Raw genomic sequence first — 23,986 nt, 5'->3', positions numbered from 1 at the left:
GTGGGCCTTCCTGCTTATAATTAGCCATTTGTGTAATCGGTTGTGTTACATATACAGTATTTTGTGGTGTTACAACTATTCCAATCCCAAAGAAAGCCACTCTCAGCAAACATGAAATTTTCTTTTTTATTACAGTCTGCTGTATATTTTGTCTTTATTTTCATTGTGAAAATAACCCTTTGAAGTGTGACCTTAGCTTCTATTGTTTTAGAGCTATGTATATTCAATCACAGAAACATGAAAGTACATTGCTTTCCTAAAGCCTTCGCCTTTTCATTTTGTGTTGTGATTACTGACTCTAGTGACCATCTCTTCTATTGCATGGTGATAAAGCAGAGAGAAAAAAATTCACACAATTATCAAAACCATCCAGTATAGAATTTGTATTCAAATGTATTCTTTTTATTTTCTGTTCTTCACCTGGAGTTATGCAATCAATGAAAACATTGCATGTAAAGCATTTTGGTGTAGATTTTTTAAAGGCACTGATACTGCATTGTTCAGCCCAGACGGAAGCTTCTGAGCTATTTTATACCAATTGTTTGCAGAAATGACTTTAAATGGTACATACATACTGGGGGGGAAAACCAACTAACTCTAAGATACTCCATATAGAGTATCATTGGTATTTTTGCAAAATAAAGCCCCCAAATTTTCCTAGTTGTTTTCATACACTTTAATACAATAGAAACAATGCATATTAAAGCTGTATCTATATAGTCAGGAGCAATGGGGCTTTTTTGTCACCATCCTAAGTTTCCTATATACTATGTGATAACTCATATTTTGTTGGGTTTTCTTTATGAGCATAAGATATTTTATTTTATTTTTTAGCTTTTTATTTTCAAAATACAAGCATAATTTTCAACATTCATTCTTGCAAAACCTTGTGTTCCAAATTTTTTTTCCCTCCCTTTCTCCACCCTCTCCCTTAAACAACAAGTAATCCAATATATAATAATTCATATTACGGATAGCATTAAATATGATAGAATTTGTATGACCGTTTCTCTAAAAGAATTAAAGGCAGGCAAAAGTAAGAGTACCTTATCTGTTTTTTTAACTTGAGGTATAAATTGTTCTTATGATTTAAATCAGTGTGAGAATCTTATCAACTTGCTGTTTCTGGTTTTGATTTGTATCTTTTATTGCAAACTCCTTTATTTTCTTCATCTTCACCAAAAGTGTGTCAGGTAAAAGGAATGTTTCTTTTGCTAGACTTTGGAAAGTTGAAATTTGCCAGATGTCTTATGCTAACTAGGAGTCTATATTCCCTAGGTACCACCAGTGTGAAATTCTTAATATTACTCAGCCTGAGCTTTTGGATTTGATTCATTTCATGTTGTTCTATGCTTCTACTCTAATTAGCACTTGTCTTTTGTTTTGTACTTATGTGGTGTTGCTGAATTCAGAAAGTCTACAAGAGGAATGGTTTTTTCATGACTTTTTTTTTTCCACAGGGCTTAACTAGAATAAAGTATTACATTTTGACTGTTGTATTAATAAATCACTTCTTTATTTTCTCAGGAAGAATATAATATTTCTTTGTTAAAAAAGTTGGCCTGCATATATCCATTGTTAAAATACAAAATAATTCTACTTTTCTATAAAGTTTAAGTTAAATAAAATTTAAAGGACATAAAATCTGCTACATGTATAGTATGATTATAAATGCAAGTTTTGGTGACTTTCCATTTTCATGTAAAAAAGAAGAATTTCCATCTTGAGGAGAAATTTAATTACAAGCTGTATTCCCTCCCTCCCTCTATCCCTTCCTCTTTTTCTTCCTCCCTCCCTTTCTTCCTCTCTTCCTTCTTTCCTATCTCCCTCCCTTCCCTCCTTTCCTCCCTCCTTTCTTTCCTCTCTCCTTCCCTCATTTTTAAAGTAATTTTCTGTTAGCTTTGGACTTCTGGTATGAGTTCTTACTATAGTAATTTTTTGTATCAAAAAATGTGGTCTAGGAATATTTATCACTATAATAACTATTCTTATTTTCCACTTTGATTTACTATAGACTGGAGGAAGGTTTATTTTATCTTATTACAAAGGAGGTGAAATAGTGATCAGGGAATTAGCAATCCAGCTTTTTTAAAGAAGCAAAATGTGAACTTCCCTTCAATTTTTTTTCTTGTTGTCATTGACATTATACTCCATCAATTGCTATTGATAAAAAAAGAAGAAAAAAATAGGTGGCATGGAGCCAGCTTCCTGAAAGAGCCATGAAGAGGGTCATGTTTTGTCGTGACCTGGGCACTGTTACTTGAATGTTGTTATTATTAGGCAAGGGAGCCCTAAGGCTGTCACCCTTCCTGTACATAGAAGGGGCTCTGAGTCTTACTGGCTTTCCAACTTACCTTCTCTAGGACTGTGACCTCTGGGGTTTTAGTTTATGGCTGAATGATGAATTCTGAGAACTCTAGTTATGTATTTGCTTTACCTTCATTTGAATAGGCACACTAAGCAGAGAAATAATAAATGGTTTCATAAGTAGTGGTGGTAGTATGCCCAATTTTAATATGAAAAAAATGTAAGAGTTCAAACAAAACCTTATTGGCCTTTATTAGCTTATTCTAGTCTAGTGGAAATTGCCAACTACAGCATTAAATGACTGGTACAAATTGTGAGATTCATGTTACATGTTTTTGTGTAAAAAAGCATTTATGTTGATTTTTCTATGCATTTAAAAACACTGCATTTCATATTGTCTTATACTTTCAAAATGTTATATTTTAATTGAATATAAATAACCATAAAGCAACTATTTTTTTTACATCTCAATTAGACTCTTTATTTTAGACAAGTGTATGTGCCAATACATTTTGAGATTCAGTTATGTAATTTTACCATATTTTGAGCATTAACCTCCCTCCCCAACACCTGCATAACAAATGGGATTGTATCCTCATTAAAAATGTTGTTTAATAAACACTGTAGTTTTATCATCTTGGGGGAGGGGAGTTGCCAAATGCTGCTAATTAGAGAAAAATGTTTTTTTACAGGCTTGTAAAACATATTTAGTCTTCTCTCTGTGTAATGGCATCTTGGCTTGTAATCCAGGAAACAGTCATGTATGGTGTCCATATCCATGATTTCCTGAAATGGAGAAAAAGTGTGGAAAGCATCTGGAGAAAAGGAGACTCCCTTTACCAGCTTGTTTCCTGTAAGCTAAATTGGAAGACCTTGTCTGTGCAAATAGATTTCAAAATAGAGCCTGCCCTTTGACTGTCTCCATAATTACATGGCTCTCTCTGTATTTTATTTGGCTGCCAGAGCAGTTAACCCCTGGAAGTAAGGGGCTGATGATGGCGTGGGCCAGCATGGCTACACATGTCCATGTGAATAGAACACACTGTTTAGAGAAGCCTAGCTAAGACTCCATTACAATATTCTTTAACTTGACTTAAAAATTTTTACAAGTTATATAATGTTGATTGTGATTGGTTAAAGCCCTGCTTTAGATAGATAATATAGAGATATTGGTTGTTAAGAGAAAAAAAAAAAAGAGGGGTGGAGAAAGTTCCTTGTTGCTTTGATGTAATCAACATCTGTCAACAGAATGAATTTGCTTTTGTTTAGTTTCAAGGGCTCTTGTCCTTCTGCTTTGCCCAATCAGTTTCTGCTTCAGCCTGGGGCATTCCTCTATGTTGTTCTTTTATTCACCAAATGCACAGGTTTTCTCTTGTGAAATATGAGCTTCTCTTCTGCTATACAGGTTACTTGTAATTGGAAGAAACCTTTAATCTTTTACATTTATTCTTGAAATGTGCATCTTGAATAGTCTTAAAAAAAATCAATAAGATAGATATATTAAGTATTAATAGATATATTAAGTATGCAGACTATTTAATTTTCCACTCACTACAATTTTTCTAAGATAGCAACGTTGCCATGTTTTAGCTTAAGAAATAGAAGACAGAGATACATTTTGTCATATTCCCTTTTGGTTTTGAAACAGAGTACTTTAAAAGCCTGCGTCCCTACTCCAGGTAATTGGTTGGAGTTACTGAAGTGTTATCTTTCCTTAGTTCCTAAATTAGCCTCTTCAAAAGGTATTCCTATAGCACATTTCTTACTGAGACTGCCGTAAGAACAATGTTTTATTATTATTATTATTATTTTAAGCAGATAGTTAAAAGTATCTCAAAAGCTGCCATACTGGAATTAGGTACCTTTTAGAAGTTAACTGGTTCTTGAAATAATCTGATTTAAAGTTAAAATAATTTTCCTCCTCCTTCCTAAAGATAGCAAGCAATCTGATATGTTATACATGCACAATAATGTTAAACATTAAAAAACTCTTTACATATAATTGGAGGGAAAATATTATTAAGTGCAAAAAAAGACATTTTTACATTGTGTCCTTTAAAGTTATTTATTATCTCAGTTGAGTTTGTCTACTTCTGTTTATTCCTACCAGGTTGATTTTTATGGGATTTTTTTCTGCTCTAACACTTGATATTTTTGAAATGCAGAATAACTGAGAATTTTTTTAAAATGTGATAGTGCTTCCTTTGAAATGTATTTATTGTAAATGAATGGGTTAGATGGTAATAGGCCACACCTCACTAGAAGTGGACTTTCTCCAATTTTATAGCTGTTCAAAAAGAAACATTTTTAAACACTCATTGGAAAGTTCACTGAACCTCTCCCTTAAAAAATACTTGTTGACCAAGAGAAAAATCACATTTACAAGGCTGAAATCAACTTAATTAAGGGTCATTAATAGAGGTGCACATAAAAAGCCCCACTGCTTAGTGGGTGAAATGGGAGTATTTCATTATGGAATATAGCCTGTGTGAACAGATAACAATTAAAACAGACCTAGACTAAAAGGCTAATAAATATAGGGCACATTGTGTGCAGCAAAATTAGTCACTTAAAGTGTACCCCAGCCTCCACCATACTTGAATTCTGTAATTCTACCTTTGGGGCTGAATCTGTTCAAAAAGCAGAGTGGGGGGGGCAGAATACAGCCTTCAGTAGATTATGTTATTACATAGTATATGGGAACATTTAAAGCCATATCAAAGATTTACCTTGTAAATACAAATTTAAAACAGGAAAAATATGCCACAAGCTCCAGGATACATACAGCAATTTTGAGAGGTGCTCAGACTGCTTGGTGTGATTCTCCATGGAGCAAAAGAAGCACTTGACTATAATTTTCAGTGTTCAGCACAAGCTATGTGCTGATACAATTTTTGTGACACTGAAAATAATTCTTATTATTATACTTGATAGCAGTAAGTATTCTAGTATTCATAACAAATAACATATAGATTTGCTACCAAAAAAAAAAGCCTATACAGAGTTTTTGTTAAATAATCAACACTATACATAGTCACTGTGATGATCTGTTTCAAGATCAGTAGTGATACAAAGCATCTCCTTCTTGATTTCCAGGCTCTCCTGTTGTTTCTGATGCCTTCCCGTTGGAGTCTTGTGTCTGTGTGTGTCTGTGTGTGTATTATATTATATTATATTATATTATATTATATTATATTATACACACACACACACACGCGCGCGCTTGGTAAAACTGCCTGTTTCAGTAATTAGCACCACCAGATAACTCATGCTCCTCTACCCTGTCCCCCAAATAACTTGACAAAAAGGAGATGAGATGTGGATTGTAGTTGAACAATAGTGAATAGAACACTGGACTATAGTGAAGGGGGGAAGTACGGCCTGATTGGAACAGTCCAGGTTGCTCCTGTCTCTCTGATGATTGATGAGGTGGGTGCATCAAATTAGTTGTGAATGCAGCAACTTAAGGGTTAGGGAGCTGAAGGGAGGTATTAGACATACTGTTTTGACTGGGAGTGGTAAGGGAAACAGGAAGGGGGGGAAATGTATGAAAAGTGTTAAAATATTTTCCCAGAGATTATTATATGCTATTTTTTTCTTTCAGAGCCATCTATTAAAATGGGACATAGAAATTTTTGTTTTGTTTTCTTGTGGGTTTGAGAAGAATGTTATTATGCTAGTTTGTATTTGATAAAACAAAGTTTTTCTTTATCTCTCTTTTTTAGTCAGATTTACTACAACCTTTATCTTGGAATGGCATGTGGTTGGTTTAAGTACATTCTTCATTTCACCTGTGAAAGGACTAAATTTTTTTCCTTCCTAGTTTGTAATGAATAGTTAGTGGAATAACAACACAGTACGGTACCTTATTATCTTGTTATCTTGTGACAACATTTATAGTGTGTCTTTTATGGGATAGAGGTAAAAGATTTCATTCCAAATAAAGAAGTATCCTGTGAATGTAGAATAGTACATAACTTGGCACATGTATAGCCATGATTGTTAACAGATTGAATGTTTCTGGTTATATGTTTTAGAGTTTAGAATCAGATATTTAGAATTCTAGTATACAATCAACTCTGTATCTGCATCTAGTCTTTAATCCATCTTTTCTGTGGCAAGTCAAGTTACAATGGTAATGTTGTGTTTATCCTCATAGATAATATTTTAAAAATATGTATAGTCCCATCTAAATGAGAGAGGCATGATGGAAAAAGTAACCTTGGACCAATACTTACTGAACCTCAGTGTCTTCATCTGTAAAATGGGTATAATGACACTTTTATTCTATAGTTCCCTCAAGTTGTTGTATGACTCAAAGAGATGATATATATGAAATGCTTTGAAAACTTTTAAACTCTCTATATAATTGTGGGCTATTATTATTGAAGTTAATAACTATAATTTCAGAGAGGTCATACATATAACTGATGTCCGATTTGGGATTTGAGCCTTGGCTTTCCAAGCTCCAAGTCCTTCTTACCCACCATAGGGGTATGCTGGCTCTCAAAGATATGCAAATTGAGTCTACTTGGTCTCAGGCTTAGATGTAATGTTTCAGTGAACAGAAAAAAAATTTTCCTTCCATAACTGTAATACAATTGGGAAAAACTGGTAAATGACTACCTCAGAAGGGACATGGCTGCTTTGACTTAGGCTTTATCTCCACTCACAACTTCATCCAGTCCAATCCTCTACTTTACAAAGGGGGAAATTGAGTCCCGGAGAGTTTATATAGTGGTCAAAACTATAATCTAAATCCCCAAACCACTAGTTCAGGATTTCATGTGGTTGCTGTGGAAGTGTAGATAATTGTTGGTCCCCTTGAAAACTTTTGGAGGTTGGGATTCTTAAGTGATTCTTATGGAAGTGTCATCTGAATTTTTGTTTCTGTTCTTAACATTTAGTTTTCTACTGTTAAAATGAAAAAAACTCCCCCCCCCCAAAAAAATCCAACCCATCACAAAACTCATTCCCTGAAAAACACATTTTGCATCTTTTACTGTACATCACACACACTTGACTCTGAGTTGAAGTACTTGCTTAAAAAAAAATGAATGTGGAAAGTCAAAGGAGATAGAACATTAGTCTCAGATTCAGGAAGAATTCAATTCAGGTCCTAACTCTGACTTATAGTGACAGTGGAAAATTATCTAACCTCTCAGTGTACCAGACAACTCTCAAAGACTAAGTCCATGAAAAATTGCCAATCCCCTAATAGAGGGAATTTCCATACTAGGAATTTCCTCAATATAGCAACAAAATCATTAGATTGGCCCCAAAAATGAAAAAAAAATCTTAATATATAAAAGAAAGAAAATGCATATAATACAAAATCGGATAATTAAAAAAATACTTCTTTTAGGAAGATTTATGAGAGATTATACCTGTCTCTACTAATAATTCTAGTTTTGTCACCTCTAACATGGTGCTAATGATGCTGGAATTATCCATTTCCATCATTGTTATGAAGTCAGAGATTTTTAAATCTTAAAGTAGTTTATGAATATGAGTTACTAATTTCTATTAGTGACTAATTTTAGTTTACCAGATAATGAAAAATATTTCTTCCCTCTGTACAACAGTAAAGAACATATGTTGTATATGGTGCTAAGATCATTTGGTCAATAAGTTTTCCTTGTTTTTGTGTGTTATTAAATAGGGTTCAATAAGTATGGAAGAAGACATTGGCAAATGATTTGCAGTGTAGGGGGGAAATGAAAGACATCAGTAAATCTTTAAAAAATTTTTTCTACTACCAAGAAATAATTTTCTTAAATGGGATCTAATCCAATATGGGCTCATACTACATGAGTGAACTAATTAGACAGGAATTCTATCTTTCAGTAGAAATGAATACTGTGATTTGTTGTTGCTTGGTTTTGTGATATCTCCCTTCCCCCCCCCCACAAAAGGTTTTATAATGTGCAAAATAATATATATAAAGATCTTTGTAAACTTTAAAACATTATATAAAAATTAGCTGTTATCAATATCATCACAGATTTAAATTATGGCCTCAAAATATAGCAAATACATAGTATATAGATGTTAGTCTCATCCTTTCACAGCATCATTATGAAGGGTGTTTACTAACATGTTTTTTTTTTTTAATTTCTGGAAAATTTCCTGACACCAAACAAGGGAGGGGAAAATGTTAATGGTCCTGTCTGCTATAAACTGTTAATCCAGAATATTCCAGTAGAAATATTCTAGACAATTCCAGGGATTGTTAGAGTACATCAGAAGGGGACCATTTTTATGTGATGAATCCTGAACAACTGGGTTTTATAGAATCAAGTTAGACATGAATTATGCTCTGCAGTTGATTGTCAGGCAGTGAATTTATTACAAATCCCCTTTGGATGTGACTGAGGTGTTTATTGTTGAGTGTGCAGTGCTTAGTCTTGTCTGTGTAGTGTAGTTGCCTGTAGTCTGATACTAATGATGTCTAGACAGCTGTTTTTATACAGTGGACTTTGTAGAGATGAAAATCTTTCTTACTGACTCAGATGAACTGATGCAGAAGAAAGTAAGCAGAACCAAGAAAACAATTTACACAATTATTACAGCAATGTAAATGAAAGAAAAAGCAAAATGAACACTGTCTTTATAATAAATAATTGTGGATTGTTGTATATGCTATCAGATGTGACTGATGTATTTATCATGTTACTTTTTTTTAAACCTATGTACAAGGGAAAGCTTGCTGAATAAGGGGAGTCAGGGGAAAAGATATCTTAAGAAATAAATATGATAAATAAATCAGCCAACAAATGTTTATTAAGAATCTATTATATGGCAGGTATTATTCTAGGCACTGCAGATAAAAATACAAAAGTAATAGAGTCCTTGCCCTTGAGGTGTTTATATTCTCCTGGAGGATTGCAGCATTTTCCCATATTGTAAATAGAATGCACTCGCACATGCACACACATATATATTCACACACAGAGAGTTATAGCTATTTTGGGAGACAGATAAAAATCAGAAAAGCACTCTTAAAGGCAATCTGAGCCTTTAACGAAAGTGTTTCAAGAAGGAAAGCTGAAGGAGAACGTGCTTGGTAAGAGATGGAATCTAGGGTACCATAAACAGTGAGTGGGACAGTTTGGCAGGAGCATAAGTAAGAGAAAGTACTATGTAATCAGCCTGGAAACATAGGCAAACAAAAGGCATACAGAAGTTAAACTTAAAAAAAAAACAGCAAATAAAACCCCAATAATTTCTCTTTCATAGCTACAGATGGATCCTTTATCAGAACCAGGCATCTTACAAATGTATGTAAATAATCAATTTACCTGACAATGAGGATGATTCAGTCTAAAACCCTGTCAACCTTTTGGAAAAAACAATTCAGTAAGAAAATATCTTGAGTTCAAGAATGACCACAGAGATAGTCATTATATAGAGAGACCTTTAAGATTTGCAAAGCACCTTCTTCATAGCAAGGCATTAGTTAATCATTTCCCCCCCTTCTGACAGATAAGGAAACTGAGGTTCATAAAGTTTAGTCATATATCTAGGAATGTGGGAGCTAGAATTTTAATCCCAATCTCTGACACCAAGTACAATGTTTCCCATTGTACAACATTGCCTCCTATATAGAACTTTTAAATGTGCAAAATATTTTCATGGGTTTTGTCTCATTTCATACTGATAATAATCCCGTGAGGTCATTAGAAAAAAGATAGTGTGGAATAGTGGTGAGCATGCTTAACTGGGATCAAATTCCAACTCTTATCCTTCTTAGTTAAGTGACCATGGACAATAACTTACCCTTTCTGTGCCTTAATTTCCTCATCTATTAAATAGGTATATTCATAATGAATATATATATATATATATATATATATATATATATATATAAAAACCTACTTCACAAGATTGCTTTGAGTCAAAAATAGGGTGGTATACATAAAGGATTTTGCAAACTTTAAAATGCTGAATAAATGTCAGTTATAAAAATAAATCTCATTTATAGATGAAAAAACAGAAGCACAGAGACATAAAATAGTTTACTCAAGATCACAAACTTAATGAAGGAAATAGGATTAATATTTTCCTATATGTTCTTTCTTTTATATATATATATATATATATATATATATATATATATATATATACCAAGTTTTTATTATTTATTAATTTTTATTATCGCCTTCCTACCATCCTTCAACACTGAAAAAAAGAGAAGACAAAACTAGTAACTATATGACAAATAAGCACAATTGAGTGAAATAAATTCCTGTATTAGTCTTATACGAAAAAGTATGTGTCTCATTCTGCATAATAATCCATATTTCTCTAAGAAAATGGCATTCTTTATCATCAGTCCTCTGGTATCATGGTTGATTTCTTCATCCAAAATTCTTAAGTCTTTCAAAATTACTATTAGAATATTGATTCTATAGAATAGATTGTTATCCTGGGTCTGCTTACTTCACTCTGTATCATTTTAAGTCTTCCTGGATTTCTCTGAAATTGTCTCTTTCTAGTAACACAGCATTATTCCATTCCATTCACATACTATAACTTGTTCAGCTTTTTTCCACTGGCACCTTCTTATTTTCCAGTTTTTTGCCACCATGAGAAAAGATGCCATAAATATTTTTATACACATTGATCGTTTCCCTTTTTCTTTAATCCCTTTGTTGTATTTGGCATTTGGCCTAAAAGTATCACTGGAACCATCCTATGTTTTTTATACTCTGCTACTCTGCTCCTCATTAGTATGGTCAGATTAGTGTATGGTAGGTACATTTAAGAAGTCTTTTTAAAAAGTTTTTGATGTTTAAGTCTTTTTAGAATAATTTACATATATAGCAAAAATTTACAAAGCATTATATATATATATATTTATCTAGTTTTGTTTTTTTTTTTAACTTTTAACAATCTAATGAGATGGATGCTAAAAGTATCCCCTTTCTACAAGTTTCCCAAGTGAGGAAACTTAGGCCTGGCACTCTACCACCATCATGTTGCCTTTCTATTGGTACTGTTTCATTTGGTCTTATTAACTCTTTTAAAAATATTAGTTAATGTTAAAGCCAGTCAGCAAAAACCAGGCCTTATTTTACAGATGAAAGTACTTGAAAGAGCTCCATGAAAAAGACTTGACTTACTAACTAGCCGAGTTGGCAGGAATAATGTCCTTTTCAAATCCAATTTAGAGATTTGATTTCTGAGGCCATTTTATGAGAGTACACTGTGCTCTATTTCTGTCACAGTTTCAGCCCAAAACTAAGTGGTTTGTCTGGTCTCTCGCATCTCTCAACGGGTCTGTGCCAGGGAGTCAGTTCTGGACCCTTTAATGCTATCTTTGTTTTGTGCTCATTACCCTTTTGTGTGAAGCCCTAAAATTTTGCCATTCTCTTCTTTATCTGACTCAAACATTTGCCACTGTGTTTCATTGTAGTGCCCCACTGTATACAACTTAACACATAGTAATCTGATCAAGGTCAAAGGGTCCTGCTGGCAGTTGGTCTGTATAACTTGGAAGAAAATCAGTCTGACTGAGTGTGAAATAATCCAAACAGGAACCTGAATCAAGGGTCCTCTTGGTTCTCTCTTTACCAGATATATCCCACAAAATCTTCTTGTAGATCTGACACATAGCAAGATGGTTACAAATATTTATAGTCCAGTGTAGAAGGACTTTTTCTTGCCAAACGTTAACAAAACCTACTTGCTAATAAATATGTTACAATAGGATAGAAAATAATAATCCTATGGGCCAAATGTATAATAATAATAATAATAATAATAATAATAATGATAATAATAATTCTGTGGGCTAAAATTTAATGCACTATATCCTTTCCTTTTCCATCTAGGGAGTTGTCTTTTGGAATCAATTAAATATGGAATAATTTTTAAATGTTATGCTTTTCTTTTTTGCCATAGCAATATATATATTTCCTTTCTTTGTTTTTAAATAGACATTTTTTTCCTCAAAGGTCGCATGACTGGCTACCCTAAAGTTTTCTGTTCACCTGTCAGCCCTGTCTACTTACACAAGCAGACAAGCAATCAGCAAAGAAGATATTTCTTTTTCCAAAGACAAAAATACACATCCCATAGGATAGTTTTGCCTGCTGCAGTCTCTACAGCTCATCCAGTTCCTCAGGTACTGTGAAACCCATTCTCTGCTACTTTTTGTGGCCCTAGAAAGGTTGGCTATACAAAGGATTAAGTACACTTTTTTGTTCTCTTGATTGTGAGGGCATGTACATCATGTGTCTGTTACATGCTTTGTGATTTGACATAAAAACACTAGTGTTAGAAGTTCCAGGCAAAGGATTGAATCTGTTCATTAAGACTGTAAGCTCCTCCAGAGTATTTGAATTTGCATAGCTATTTTGAACAATGCACATATTATGTTTATTTGTTTGTTAGAGCAAAGATTTGAGTTCTGAGTTGGAGATACCTCAAAGTAGTGGGTTAAAATTGATTCATGACATATCTTTCCTAAACCCTACTTTCATATTTCTATTATTATTGCTGTTACTTTAAAAAATTTCTTCAGAAGAAATAAAATAGGATGTTAAATCTCCAAGTATCCTTGAGATTTTCAGGGAATTGAAATCCTTGCAAAAGGCAATTGGTCCATTTTTCAAAATTCAGTGTAAAGGAGGCATAAGAATCATGTGGGAGGAATCAGAAAAGCTAAAAAGAAGGAAACACCCATCATAAAGGCAGACTTTTTTCCCCCCTTCATTTAGTATTTTTCCCCTTACAATAAATCTATGCTAAGAAGATTCTGTTTCTTAAAAGTTAAAAATACCATTTTGTTGATAAAGTTTGCTAAGATTGAGTAGACCTCCCCAAAAAAAACTATTCATTTTCAGAGCAAAGTATTCACATCTTGTAGAGAATAGGGATTTAGTCCTTGATATACTATGATGGAGTAAGAATTTAACTTAGTGGGTTGGAAAATAAAAACCTATTGAAATGGCAACACATTGTTTGCCTGTGCTCTTGTTTAAAGCTCTGGTTTTTAGCATATTACCCATGAGAACTGAGTCTTAGTCATAAATTCTTTTAAGGAGACTTGGAAGGTCTTGCAAAAAATTTACATTGTAGTCTCAGAAGAGCTAATATTTATTTATCCACAGTAAAGTAGTGACAAATCAGAGCTGTGAGTTGGTGCTTGAATGCTCTTGGGGGTACTTCCCATTAAGACAAAATAGAAAACTAATGTTAAGAACTTTTTGAGGTCCCTAAGAATTGCATCATTTTTTTCAAGGAGAGGAGGAGACATTAACCTCAATGCCATTCAGTATTTACTCTGATTTTTCAATTGAATAGTGTTGTCTTCCTCAGCTTCCTGTCCTAAACTTCTGTGTAGTATTACTGTGTACTATGAAATCATACTTACGCAGTAATTTCTATAAATAGTTTGTAAAGTACCGAGGAATCCTTTGAGACTGAAAGAAACACTGTGTGTACAATATTGTTATTTATTTTCTGAGTCCTGACCAAGAACTTGTGATAACTAATGTAGAATTTTCTAAGAGAAGGCTTGTGGACTTATTTTTTAATGATAAATAACAGAAATATTATAGATAATTTTGATTTAAGGGATCTGCTTTTGTCAACGCCTTCTGCCTCCACCTCTCCCCTTATTCTTTACATGGAAATGGTTGCAAAGTGATAGAAAAGGATAACTTTTTCAATGAAGTTGACAGCCATCTTTTTAGATATATCCATTTAACTGTTAACTTTTGTACAAATTTTATATTTATGTTAAATTGATGAAAGTGCTCTTATTTAGCCATTTGGCTGTTTTGAAATTTAGTAGCATCTTTCACCAAGGATGATGATGTTTCTCATGGATTTGGAGGGAAAAAAATGAAACTGTTTTGACTAGAAGTCTACTCCAGTCTAACTTGGATCTCTGCACTGTGAGGTTAACAGAATATGTGGAGCCAATTCTATCAGGGCATGTTAAGTTCACAAGGGCAATAGAAGAAACACTGAGGCAGCCTTGAGGGTTTGTTCTTCGGGTTTGGGGAGGTCGATGCTTCCACAGGAAGGGCAGAGTGCCATGAAGCAAAAGGCTGTATCTGAGAAAATGATCCCATTGTCATGCTCAGGGTTCTGATCTTCATTTTCAATCCTTTTTCTTCAAGCACATAAAGAAGCCAGACTATGTGACGACAGGCATTGTACCAGACTGGGGAGACAGCATAGAAGTTAAGAAGGAAGATCAGATTCAAGGGCTTCGTCAGGCTTGTCAGCTGGCCCGTCATGTCCTCCTTCTAGCTGGAAAGAGTTTAAAGGTAGTAGCTTCATAAAAATTTAGATGGACTCTATTTATGAAGACTTTCCTTTTTTTTTAAAAAAAAGTATCTTTTTAACTCTTATTGTGTGTATATCCAATGTTAGCTCTGGTGGGAGAGGGAGGTTACATTGGTTCTTAATTTTTAAACTATCAAAATTTACTGAATGATCATATGTATCTAAGGTTAAGCAGAAAAATTCTAGAGGTGCTTTTCCCCAAGTAAGATTTAACCAAATGAATCAAAAACCTAAATTGTTTTGACTTTGAAACTTTCCCCATTTGCTCAGTTTACAATTATTCCTTATTCCTATTTTCCCTATCATTTTTGTGCTATATCTCATCTTTCATCTTCTTTTTCCTTGATGTTTGTTTTTCTCTGAAAGATTAATTATAATAACTCATATTTATGTAGTGCATTACAATTAACAAAACATTTTGTATATGTTACATCATTTGATCTTTGCAACAACCTAATAAAATTGTTGCTCATTTGTGTCCAATTCTTTTGTAATCCCATGTGGAATTTTCTTGGCAAAGATACTTGAAGTGGTTTGCTATTTCCTTCTTTAGCTTATTTCATAGATGAGGAACCTGAGGCAAATAGGATTAAGTGGCTTTCCCAGGATCATACAGGTAGTAAGAGGATGAGTCTGGATTTGAATTCTGGTCTTTCTGACTCGAGGATCCACCATTCTATTTGCTGCACTACCCAGCTTCCCCTTCATGGTACTAATATTGTTGTCCCCATTTCTTAGATGAGGAAACCAAAGTACAGAGACATGAAACAGCTAGCCTAGCCATACAGTAAATATCAGAAATGGGTTTTTACTCTAAGTCTTCTGATTCCACTCTCTTATACTCTTCCTTCAATCTGCTGTCAACTGGAGTACAGAAAGCTCTGGCCCCTATCAGAGTAGCTATGTTGTTATGTACCTTTTAGCCTTTATAGTGTGGCTCTCACCATTCTTTAATAGTCTCTAGAATAGCAGGATTCTTCAGTGGTTGCCTGGGATATCCTGTGGTTCTGCAGAAGATGGTGCAGAGTTTAGGGGAAAAGATTTGTAAATGAGGTTATATTGGTTAGCATCTACTTCCATGCAGGTAAGAACTCTTAGTGGGAGTAATTGGATGAAAGTGACAAGTTCTTGGCCGGGAGGGAAACAATTACAGTAGTACTAGTAGATAATTTACAACAAAGAACATGATTTTTCTTATCCCAGATTTCTTTGTGTGTTGTAAGTTGGGGCAGAATTTTCCTCCATTTATCTTCAAAATATTCTCATGCACTCACAAAATAATAAGTTTGAAGGGTTCTAGAGCAATTAAATGTCTTTCAGAGGGGTGTGAGAAGGGAACTAAATCGTTTGGGAAATGGGGAAATAAAAATAAATCAAATGCTGAACCCCTCATTCAGTGAAGTATTTATTGAACTCTCAGAGGGGGCTTGATACTATATAATTCTACCAAATGCTTATTGCACAAAATATGGATAAATAAGGATACTAGATGCTTCCCCACAGTTACAGAAAACTGATAGCCAAGAATAAAATTATGTCCTAGAAACCCCATATGGATTCTTTTAAATCACCCAATAAAGCAAACAACATTTTCAATGATATCAAAGACTGTTGTTAGAAGATGGAAGTCCACAATCTTCACACAGTTTCCATCAAACACAATTTAATGTTTTGCCCAGATTAGGGGATACAAGGTTGATCTAGTTCTCTAACTTTATCATACAAATTAAGCCCTTGATTTCCAACATTACATCAACCCAAGAATTCTGACCAGTGGTGAAAATAGGAGAGAGACATTGCTTAAGAGTACATTTCTGGAACCCAAAGGGTACAATAACATTTGTAGTATTTAATTGCATATAGAGAATTTCCATGATCCTTCAAATTAAAAAAAATTCTATTTCATAATAGGTGCTAACATATTAAGCAGCATAGTTCAAAATTTAGACCAGTATTAAAATTCATGTAAGCCATTAAAATACTGTACTTAGGGTTTTTTGGCAAGGCACATGTTACTGCATTTCTTCTACCACAATCATATTTATTAAATAAAAAAAATAGATTCAACTGTCTCAACATACTTTTAAATAAAAATTTAATGTTTTAGGTTGACATGACAACTGAAGAGATAGATTCTCTTGTTCATCAGGAAATAATCCGTCACAACGCCTATCCTTCACCTCTAGGCTATGGAGGTTTTCCAAAATCCGTTTGTACCTCTGTAAACAACGTGCTGTGTCATGGTATTCCTGACAGGTATTCATTTCTTAATAACACATTGTTCCCCTGCTCACTAAAACCTGAAACCAAGATCTACAGCCCCATGTTGAAAGACACTGGTTTAATTGAAACCCACCTGCAAGTTTCTGTAGTTACATGTGGTAAAGCACTGATTATGAAGTCGTATTGCTTCTAATTTGACAGAACACTTCTAAACCACAGCTTAAGGTCTCTTGAAGAAGCTTGTAGTTTTTAAAGAGGGGAAAGAAAGGATGGTAGATTTGTACATTAAACATTCCTTTAATCATCTTAAGTTCTAATGATGATAATGATAATATGTGAATGTATGCAAATATTGGCCATCATCCCTTGATTTGGCTGCATGCAAAGCAATATCAGGCCACCAATAAGTAGGATCTTTTGATGAGCAGTAGAAAGTTTTCACACAATGACAATAAGTTTGAATTAGATGTTTCTTACAAAAATCCATGTGATTTATACTTGTTCTTTTAAGTAGCAAGAGCTGAAGATTAGTTATTCCATTTATTCCCTCCTCCACTCCAAATTATCTTTGTGTTTCATTGGTTTTTGTGATGGTAGTCATTAGGTGTTTATTTTTATGCTTCTTTTATTGAAGCCTGTCTATCACCATTATTTTTTTTTTTTTCTGTTTATGTTTCAGTCGACCTCTTCAGGATGGAGATATTATCAACATTGATGTCACGGTGAGTAAATCATATAAAAAATAGTCTTTGATCAACTTCAGAATTGCTGGTAGCAACAGGAAGAAGAGTAGATTGAAAATGTGGAATGCACAGATGGACGTGGTGTTTACTTCTAAACCCAGGAGCAAGCAGCTGGTTTCCTTTTTTGTTTTTAACTCTGTGTTTATTCCAACGAGACCCAGGCCTGACTTGAATTTAGGGCTGGAATCAGATGCACTGAGATCAATGTTGGCCTAAGTGAAATGTCAACCCAATCCTGCTATGTGTCATGTTTTTGAGAAGGTGTAATTGTTATTGATCCACTGTGTAGTTAATGCAGAGCGCCGCAGTACTGGGCAGCTGCTGAAGATAGATATGTATGAGATGAGCTAACATGAAGAAAGCCAGCATTTTTCCTTCACTCTGCCAAGATTGATCTTCCTCTTCCTGCTGATTTTGAGTGGGGCCTGTCATTATCTTACTCTGTCATTAGAGGCTACATTGGCCTGTGTATGTCAGTCTATTTGGACAGCAACTCTCTTGCTAGCAGTGTTCCCTACATTTATTAAAATCTCCGAAGGTAGTGTTGTGTTCCATTTCTGGTATAAAGAGTCTTGGACTCTATCTAAGCTCACAAGCAGAGAGCAGTTATCCCCATGAACTTAAGTTTTCACCAAATGGTTAATAGGAGTACTTTTAAATAACAAGGCTAAATCATCTAACATAGGAACTCCAATTATAGAAATACAGAGCTTTTATAATTCTCTTAGCCTTTCACTATTCTCAGAAATAGATTTATTTATCTGGGCTGTTGCAGTTCAATGTGCTCAAAAGGTGGCTTATTTTTAAGGGATCTTCAAATTTTTGTTGCCTTCAATATATAACATACATCAGAGTCTTAATAAATAATAAAAACCAGTTGGTAATTATTTGAGAAAGCTAGCAAAATGCATTTTCATTTTATGGGGAAATACAATGACTATAGCTATGTTCTGTCCATACATATAAAATCATTTGAAAAGGGGGAAAATAGTTCAATCAGGTGTACAACTAGTATGACTTTTTGTATGACTGAATTAAATCAGTTATTTTGAAAATAGCCAGCTATTTGAATTGTCAGTCTCCCTCCCCTCTCAGAAATATTTATGTGTAGGCATGGCCAGTTAGTCTTTTATAGTAGATATCTTAGTTTTGAAATTAATTCTGTTTTTCATTCTGAATTTGAACCTCTAACAAAGTGTTTGTATCCTGTTTAGAGTACTTGAAGATTTGTTCCATATTCCTACTTATTTGAAATCTAATTCTATTTCTTCCCAATTCAAAGCAGTGTATTTTCAAAAGTATTTTATAAATTATACTTTGAATAAAACCTTCTTTTTCCCTAATAGGCTCTTTCTTCAGCCATCAACTGATTTGAGATTATTAATTTGTTTAATTACTCCAAAGAAATCCTGAATATTTTGAGGGAGATGATCCTTAGTTTCTCTTTGAACAAAGAAAGAATACTCTCCTTTTTTGGATGTTTACTCAAAAATTTTAATGTTTCTGGCATCTGGTTGTCTTCAGGTTCACAAAACTCATTTAACAAAGTTAGAAATTCCAAGTGTCCAAAAATCCAGAGAAGTCTGATACTTGTTTGGAGGATTACATTCTCTGACTTTATACATTTTTCATAGAAAAGAAACTTATGATTTGTTCCTTCTGTTCAAGAAGGAAGAATAGGTTTTTCTTACTTCTTTTAATTGAGCTTTTAAAATTCAAAAAATCAAATTCAAAATAAAAGATATTTTGTACATGGAAGCTATGATTGGACTTAGTGTTGTCATTGTAGAGTTTAAAATATTGTTATTACCTCAAATGTTTTCTCTTTTAAAATGATCTTATATACTTTCAGAGAAAAATATTTCATACTAAATGAAAATTACTTGATCATTTTTAAAATGTTTTTCTGCATACATTACTACTTGATGTAATGGACTTTAGTAGCATCTTTATAAAATTTCCCACGTGCTTGGAAGGCATTTTATTTATCTCATTTAATCTTTCCATTGTCAAAAAATGAATTATAAAATTGAAGTCTTGCCCTTTTATAAAATTTTCCATAATAATAATTATTCACTTTTCTATAGCACTTTTGGATTATAAAATGTTTTCCCTTTAATGTCCCTATGAAAAAGGAAGCATATTTTATGAATGAAGAAACTGAGGTCGAGAGAATTTTAATGACTTGCCCAGTGTCACTTAACTTGTGAGCATTAGAATTAAGCCATGAATCTAGGTTCTCTGATTATAAGTTCTTTGTTTATTCTACTCTATCAAAGTATTTTCTTTGTTAAATTGGAAGATTGATATGAAAATACTTTGAAAAATAGAAAGGCATAATATATAGATGCCATGTGGAAGAGCATTAAATTAGCAGTTGGGGATATGTGTTCTCTTCTAGTTCTGCTACTAACTTGCTGTGTGATATAATCTGAATCTTAGTTTCTTGATTTATAAATTAGGATTATAATCGTACTGCATTACTAGGCACTCAAACCTGTTGAATACTGTGGAAAACTATATAAACTTGAAGTCTTATTATTAATGAAGGCTTCACATAACTAGAAAGATCAAGCACATGGAACTAAGACATGCCTTATTTTGCTTTTTCAAAATGGAGACACATGACACAGAAGTTGTTATCAAGAATTTATTCCAAAGCACGGTCTCCAGATATGAGAAATGGTAAAGAAATAAGCCACTCTTCTCTCTACCCTCCTTGCCAACAGTGATAGAAAGTGATCTCTGATGTTCAAAGTGATGGTCACCCTGCACTCTTACTTCTTCTTATTTACTAAAAAACAATTAAATTATGTTCAGCATCATTTTAGTTGTAAGTATATTTTACTCTATTAAAATGTTTAGGTTTGTTGTTCAGCAGCACTCTTCTAATTTCCATATGTTCCAATCCTGGGTAATTGGATATGTGACCTTGGACCTTAATTTTCACACCTATAACAAGGAGGCATTAAACTTGATAATCACTAAAGTTTCATGCAGCCTTAAGTTCTGTGATTCTATAACTCTCTTTTTATTAATTTAACCAGAAAACATCATTCCCTAAATTTTCCAGATTAAACTATAATCTATTATAATGTAACTCTTAAATATTCCCACCAAAAAATATTATTAAACTCTTAAATATTCCCAACTATAAAACAATGGCATTAAATTCTCCTGTTGTATGTTAGGGCACTGATGCATTTCTCTCATTTCTTCTGGTATAATATCTTCACTTCTAAAGTGTAGAATTAATAAATACAAAGAAATACATGGGAAACCCTAACTATATTAAAGATCTTTAATTATTTCCAATATATTGAATGTTACTTAGTTTGATAATCTTTTGTGTGTGCTCTCCCTGGGCCAAATTTTTTGTTCATTGGTGATAAAGAATTTTACGAAATGGTGTTTGAGGATGAGACTGTTATACTCACCAGACCTTATTGGATTCAAAATATTAAAATGCCATTACTAATCACAATGCTAAAATATTGGCACATTATTAGTCCCTTGTTTATTTTAAATTTTGCAGTTTCACCATTTAATTTCATTTTTAAAAATATTTGATTGAGGTCCAATATTTTCATATCCCATATTTTACAGATAAATTTTATGTACCATTGCTTGGAGAGTTGGGGGTGGTCAGAGGAAAGAAGTTGGGGACATATAAATCTATGAAAATAGATATATAATTCATTCAAAATATAACTTTATTGAGAAAGTGAATTTGACAACTAGAAAACATCTTGACATTTCTACCTGTAGGTCTATTACAATGGCTACCACGGCGATACTTCTGAAACATTTTTGGTGGGCAATGTGGATAAATATGGTAAAAAGTTAGTGGAGGTTGCCAGGAGATGTAGAGATGAAGCAATTGCAGCTTGCAGAGCAGGGGCTCCCTTCTCTGTAATTGGAAACACAATCAGGTAAGCTTTATACTGACAAGTAAAGGGAGGGTTGGCAAGTAGGACAAAGGTTATTGGTGGTTTGGTATAAAACTGATGACATGTTTTATGATTCAGAACCATCATTTCAGTCTGATATCAGTATGTGAACTGCCAGGCTGTAATGTTGTTCCCTGGGTTTAAAAAAAAAAAAAAAAAAAAAAAGGTTTTAAAAAGCAACTTACATTGAGGTCAGCAAAGACAACTATGGAAACAGAATATGTCTACAAGGCTCTTTTGGTTTTTACTGAGCAGGTTCATTCTGGTTTTATAATTTCCCTTTTGCATAAAATTGCAAAATTTACTAAATTAATTTGACTAAGAAAACAGTACGTGTCCCAACACTCTGAGGAGTGGTGAGGAAGCAAAAAGTAAGGTTCATTATTAATAAGATTCTAACCAAAATGGGTCTCTTTATTGGAAAGACAACTAAATGTTCATCCTAGAATTTCTTACCTTTCAAAACTGAGGTTAAGCAAATTATTGAAAAGGAAAACTTCTTTTTTAGACAGACCCATTTTTATTGTGAATCACTGTTTGTTTACACAAATACTCTAGAGAAGTAGATCCATAAGGTTTGTTTTTGTGTGTGTTTTTCTTTTCTAAATTCAAGCTGCTTCTATTACCCATTTTTAGATTTTTTTTTCATAAATGTTGCAAAATGGGGCATGTACGGTTGGTTTTCATTAAAAAGCATCACATTTCACTGAAGGTGGTCACATTAGTAGTCTCTAAAAGTGCTTTTCTCATTAATATAAACTATTGAATATATTCTGTTTGCCTAAAACATGAAAGGCTTAGTCACCTTGGAAAGATGCTATCTTTTTTTTTTGTTGTTGTTTGTGAGCCTTCAAAGATTTAAGAAAAAAGTGGTAAGATATCAGTTATATGTATTTATAGATTTTAAAATATTGTAACAGAGTCTACATCAAACTTTAGTAAAATCTCTTTGGGTTATATCTGAGAAGCTTTTATTGAAGACTTTGAACAAAATTGTGTTTTTGACAGTTTTAAATTATAGGCTAACTAGCCTGGGAAAAAAAGGATAGTGTCTTTCTGTTCTTGCCTAGGAAATGTTGAATCAGACCCCTACTGGGAAAAGAAATTTAATGCATATCTCACTATCTTACTGTCCATGAATATAATAGAAATGAATTCAAAATGCAGTTTTATTTTTGCAAATGGGATGAGTCGATAGATGCACCTCATATTTGTGAACACCTAGGGTTCAACAAATTTACTGGTGGTACTCTTGCATTTTAACCAAATTTATTCTTCAGTAGAAGGGGGCATAGAACACTAGATTCTTATTCAGGCATTCTATCGAGCTCTGCATTCATGGCTGTGTCTAAAGGGCATGTCAGCCTTTGATTCTCTCTGAGAGGTAATTATCCTTTTCCTGTCACGGAACAACAAATGATAGCTAACTACAGAGGCACATTTGCAGTAGTCACATTCATCAACTGCAGAAAAAAAAATTCAATTTAATTGTGCAACACAGCTGCACATAGGCTTTTTGAGCATTTCTGTTGTTCTCCCTGTCTTGCTATTCCTCCCTCCAGATCTATTTTTTAAACTTTTTTTCTGGTTATTTTTTCCCCCTTTTTGTCTCTTCTTCCATTTTTACTCTCTGTACTTTCTTGTTAAAGTAATTTTCCTTTGTGGCTCTCATTCTTTTTTCCCCATTGAAGGCTATGAATGTAGAAAATTATCACAATTACTCATATAATTGAGCCTCTTTGTAGCAAGTGCAACTCCGGTAGCCTTTCTCCATCATGAAAATGGTTTCATTATAGGGTTTTTCATATTCTCTGACACCATCTACACAGAGGAACAGGCGTGCAGATGAGATGTACTAGGAACAGGGTAGATCAGTAAGGTCACAGTAGGAATAATTAGCTCTGCTATGGAAAGAGCATCTAGGCCTTTTACTGCTACATAAATGTACTGTCCGTGGCTTTTAGTCACAAAAAAACTTACTAACAAATGGAGCTCCCGCCTACTACTTTGAAAAAAAGATTTGTATCAACACTACAATTTTCCATCATTAAGACTAATAACACAGAGCCTAGTATACATCAAGGGGAATAAAAAGAAAAATCTCACATTCAAGTGGCGGCTGGGTGCTGACCTTTGTTCCCTTTTTTTGTGTACGACTTAACTCTTTACAAAAAAGAGCCACACGCCACACCAACATGCAGGTGAACTCCAGCTAGCACTAGCAAAGCATGGCATTCAATTGGAAAATCTGATAAATCTCCATGCAGGATAATGCATTTCATTACATATTCACTACATTAATTCTAGCTATATAAAAAAAAAAGGAAGAGTAGAATTGAAAGTGACATTGGATTTTTAGCTTTCTGGATGCAAAGGTCAGTTTTCTCAGACTATGAATTTGCATGCCCAGGCTTCTTTGAAAACCACATCAAGCATTGCAAGTACATTCACAAAAGTATA

At 33.6% G+C, this 23,986-nt stretch overlaps 1 protein-coding gene across 4 annotated transcripts in view; it reads left to right on the top strand.

Annotated features, from left to right (window-relative positions):
- METAP1D (methionyl aminopeptidase type 1D, mitochondrial) overlaps nt 1-23,986 on the top strand; it is a 99,374-nt gene that overhangs the window by 61,144 nt on the left and 14,244 nt on the right. For 3 of the 4 annotated variants that reach the window (XR_004233088.1, XM_012544810.3, XM_031960463.1), the window contains exons 2-6: nt 12,267-12,436; nt 14,442-14,591; nt 16,718-16,866; nt 17,513-17,555; nt 21,345-21,508. Coding sequence is in view for 3 of the 4 variants with exons in the window: in XM_012544810.3 (XP_012400264.3) it covers nt 12,267-12,436; nt 14,442-14,591; nt 16,718-16,866; nt 17,513-17,555; nt 21,345-21,508 (676 nt within the window). In the remaining variant the exon portion in view is untranslated. Of the gene's footprint in view, nt 1-2,778; nt 3,161-12,266; nt 12,437-14,441; nt 14,592-16,717; nt 16,867-17,512; nt 17,556-21,344; nt 21,509-23,986 lie in introns of those variants that run through there. The other variant, XM_023499285.2, reaches the window with a different exon arrangement.

Source organism: Sarcophilus harrisii, chromosome 3 (assembly GCF_902635505.1).
Source record: "Sarcophilus harrisii chromosome 3, mSarHar1.11, whole genome shotgun sequence".
NCBI classification, from domain to species: Eukaryota; Metazoa; Chordata; class Mammalia; order Dasyuromorphia; family Dasyuridae; genus Sarcophilus; species Sarcophilus harrisii.
The sequence above is the reverse complement of the archived record's forward strand: the minus strand, read 5'-3'. Positions and strand labels throughout refer to the sequence as shown.